Source organism: Anopheles cruzii, unplaced genomic scaffold, assembly GCF_943734635.1.
Source record: "Anopheles cruzii unplaced genomic scaffold, idAnoCruzAS_RS32_06 scaffold02429_ctg1, whole genome shotgun sequence".
NCBI lineage: Eukaryota > Metazoa > Arthropoda > Insecta > Diptera > Culicidae > Anopheles > Anopheles cruzii.
Genome location: NW_026456014.1, coordinates 1 through 3,221, shown reverse-complemented (window position 1 = coordinate 3,221; position 3,221 = coordinate 1). Strand labels below are relative to the sequence as shown.

The 3,221-nt window shown below is 43.7% G+C and overlaps 2 protein-coding genes across 2 annotated transcripts; both read right to left on the bottom strand.

The window, feature by feature from the left end:
• Positions 1-506: 506 nt before the first annotated feature.
• LOC128276782 (uncharacterized) lies at positions 507-1,361 on the bottom strand. Its single transcript, XM_053015242.1, has one exon. It carries the CDS (start codon positions 1,359-1,361, stop codon positions 507-509), a length of 855 nt encoding a protein of 284 aa, XP_052871202.1.
• Positions 1,362-1,734: 373 nt separating this feature from the next.
• LOC128276781 (proteasome maturation protein-like) lies at positions 1,735-2,351 on the bottom strand. Its single transcript, XM_053015241.1, has 3 exons — positions 2,312-2,351; positions 2,117-2,248; positions 1,735-2,046 (listed from the first exon to the last, which is right to left on the bottom strand). The coding sequence occupies exons 1-3, from the start codon at positions 2,312-2,314 to the stop codon at positions 1,783-1,785; spliced, it is 399 nt and encodes a 132-aa protein (XP_052871201.1). The 5' UTR covers positions 2,315-2,351; the 3' UTR covers positions 1,735-1,782.
• Positions 2,352-3,221: the final 870 nt, after the last annotated feature.

The following is a 3,221-nucleotide window of genomic DNA, read 5'->3' as shown; positions in this document are numbered from 1 at the left end:
ACAAAGGTTTTGACACAAGCTGATCGATGTCACGCCTTATTTTTTTTTACGTTTTATATTTTACGGACCGTGTGGTCCACCAGATACTGACTTGCTACGTAGACTCTGAGCCAAAATAGATACCCTCACGGACTCGTCCGAACTTGGCCGCTCAGCAGCAATGGTCTTGATGGAGGAAATTGGGGTAAAGAGAAAAAAGGTTAATGCATGCATGAGAAAAAAGGTTGATTTTCGTGCACTTTACCTCTCGATATTTGCTGAGGAAAACCTTCAATGGTTCGGTGTAGTTCTCGAAGCCGAGTGAATACACGTCCTCCCCCGTTGGTGGTCTTACGTTTCTTTGGATCTGAAAAGAATTTAAATTTGTAAGAATCTAATTTTGTAATATCCCATACCGCTCCAAATGGTAGCACTCGGCTGTAGCTCCTGTATCCTTGCTGGACGACAATAAACAATTTAGTTTGCCCTCGGCCATACACGATTCTCATGGTCCAATCCTCAACGCGTTATTTTTTCGCCTTTGGTTTAGCGAGCTCCTTTAGACGATCGCTAGCCTTCGCTTTGAGCGCATTTGGTTGCACTCTGAACGGATTGCCTAGGTTTTCGTTTATATTTATGTAGCGTTTCGGCGTGGCCAACTCTAATAGTCGATCCGATGCTTGAATTTTCAAGGCACTCTCCGGAATGCGTGTTTCCTCCACTTGTTTTCCTTTCGCTCGCCGTCGTCGTTCGATGGGTTCGGCAAGCTTGATTGTACGCTCCGATGCGGTTGCCTTCAGGGCGGCTGGTTTGACGAAAGGAATCTTTTTCAAATCTGAAAAAGATAACGAAGAAAGAACTTGGTAATCACGCAATTCCAACCAATCCTTATGTCTTTGCCATTCATCCGGCGACATGCCTTTTGGACCATTAATTTTCGGAAGCTCCACGCCCGCCAGCTGAGAGTAAATGGTGGTGGAACTTTGCTTTATCTTTTTCTTCAACTGTTCCTGGCGCTTTGGCGCTAACAGTTGTCGGTATTCCTGGTCTAAGGCGATCAGATTCCGGACTCGTGGTAAGGCTAACTGCTGGATGCGTCGCGATGCATACGGTTCTTTATACGAGCGCACAATTTCGGTCTCTTGTCTGCGAGCAACCACAGCGTGCCGAGAAAACTTAGCGCGAACCCACCGTGGACTAGCCAAGTAGTGGATCCTTTGAGTGGTTTTGAAGCGCTTCGGTTTGCTGAACAACCCATCGGATCGCTGACGAAGGTGGTCTCGCATCGGGCAGTGACAGGGCGTGTAGAGAAAATAATTTGGCAACAGTTTCGAATACGAACTAGGACAAGAAATACACTCCGAAAAACAACTGACAGCCATTTCTTTGGAAGCTCGACCTTATCTTCTTAAGACCGTCTTTGGAACTATAGCAAAATCAAACCGCAGCAGCGAACTAATGAAATGCAATGTGTACTAAGACATGTGCATCGTTGTTACAACAAACATCTAGTGAACTTAATAAGGTTTATAGAAGACGCAGTGCGTTGCTAGTGTGGTAAATAGTAAGAGTACATCTTTTATTACAAAAATGCGACATATTAACAAAAAAGAAAACACCAAATTTGACTTCTCTAATCACTCCCTAGTCTTAAGCCCGGTCCACACGCTACGATATACGTTTCTCCCGGCCCCCCCAGTAATACGTTTCTCCTGATTGAAGCCCAAATTACTCGCCGACTTATTGATTACTCGCCAACTGATAGAACGATTTATTCATATATTTTTTTGTTTGCGGTGACCCTTAATGAATACCCAACGTTTTCTCCATAACGGCGTGGGGTTGACGCATGATCTCTTGATGCTCTTCCGTGTTGTAAATGTCCGAAAACTCGATCATTTCATCCCGTCCAGTCAGCACGTCCCGAGCCACGTTGGTGGACGGAAGGAACGGAAGATGACCGACTTTCGAGACCGCCTTCAGCTCCATCGTCAGTTTGAGTGGGGCCGCCAGCCCTTCGCGTTTACGAAGCATCTGCATGTTGAGGTTGTGAGAATGTTGGGCGTACTGAAAGAACATCACATATGAAAACCATATTCCTTCTGGTCGCTCCGGAGGACAAGAAAGAAACACTTACATTTTGCTCCGATTGCTTAAGCGGATGTACGGATTGCAGCTGAGCGACACAACTTTCATCCCGCGGTGCCATATAACCCGTAAACTCGTTGAACGTGGTAGGCATTTTCGGCGTTACTTTTATTGAAGACTCCTGTGTATTTGAAGGAAATCATTAATATCAAGCCGTGGTTAACTACGCCATTTAGATACTAACCATTTTACACGGATTTTAGCAAGGAAACTGTAAGCCGAAGCTTTGTGCGTGAAGCGAACACTCGGGGCGGACGATGGGCAGGCGCATGGTCAAACAGCATAATCAAAAGCCGCGATCCCTCGAAATCCCATTTTCGGACGTTTATTAGCGATACAAGCCATTAATTAGGATGGCCAGCTAATGTGAGATCGGTTCGAAGGCGCCATATCAGCTATGCCCGTGGTAGATCAAACAATGATGGCTGGCTGATTGCCGGTTAGCGTTCATGTGCTTTAAAAACTATGAGGCTCGCATAAGTGTCCAAGTACCGTTTATCTATTCGGGTCTCACCTTGGTAACTGCGTACGGGGTCGATCGATGTAATGACTGTGAATTTTAGTTTATGCAAAAGATAATTTTCAAACGTATATAACAAAAGTAGATTTATAATTTGTGACGATACTCAAAGGAAAATCCGAAGGAGAGGAAGTTCTCGATGATCCCAATCGATTTCGAGCCGTTTGAGTTAAAAAGACTCGTCATGACAAATCACAAGACATATTTGAAAGTTTGTGTTCTGTGATCTATTGCGGAACAAAGGTTGAACAAATTTCGCCGTGTCAATAAAACAAGTAATGGCAATTCGCACAGTAATTAAGTAATAAGTAATAAGTAAAAGTAAACAGTAATTTCTCCCAAGAGATTAAAACCGTCATTTGAACGAAAAAACAATAAATTCAAAAGTTGGCTTTTCTGTTGAGGCATCGTTCGTAAAGCTCTGGAATAAAAAGAAGCTTTCGTATAGATGTCACTGCGAATTAATCGATGTCACACTGATCCATTAGAAGAATTAATAATTTGTAGCGAAAGGCAAACTGAAAGTCAAAAGTTACTTTAATTCTAACTGGTTCTTTTCCACACGGTCCGTAAA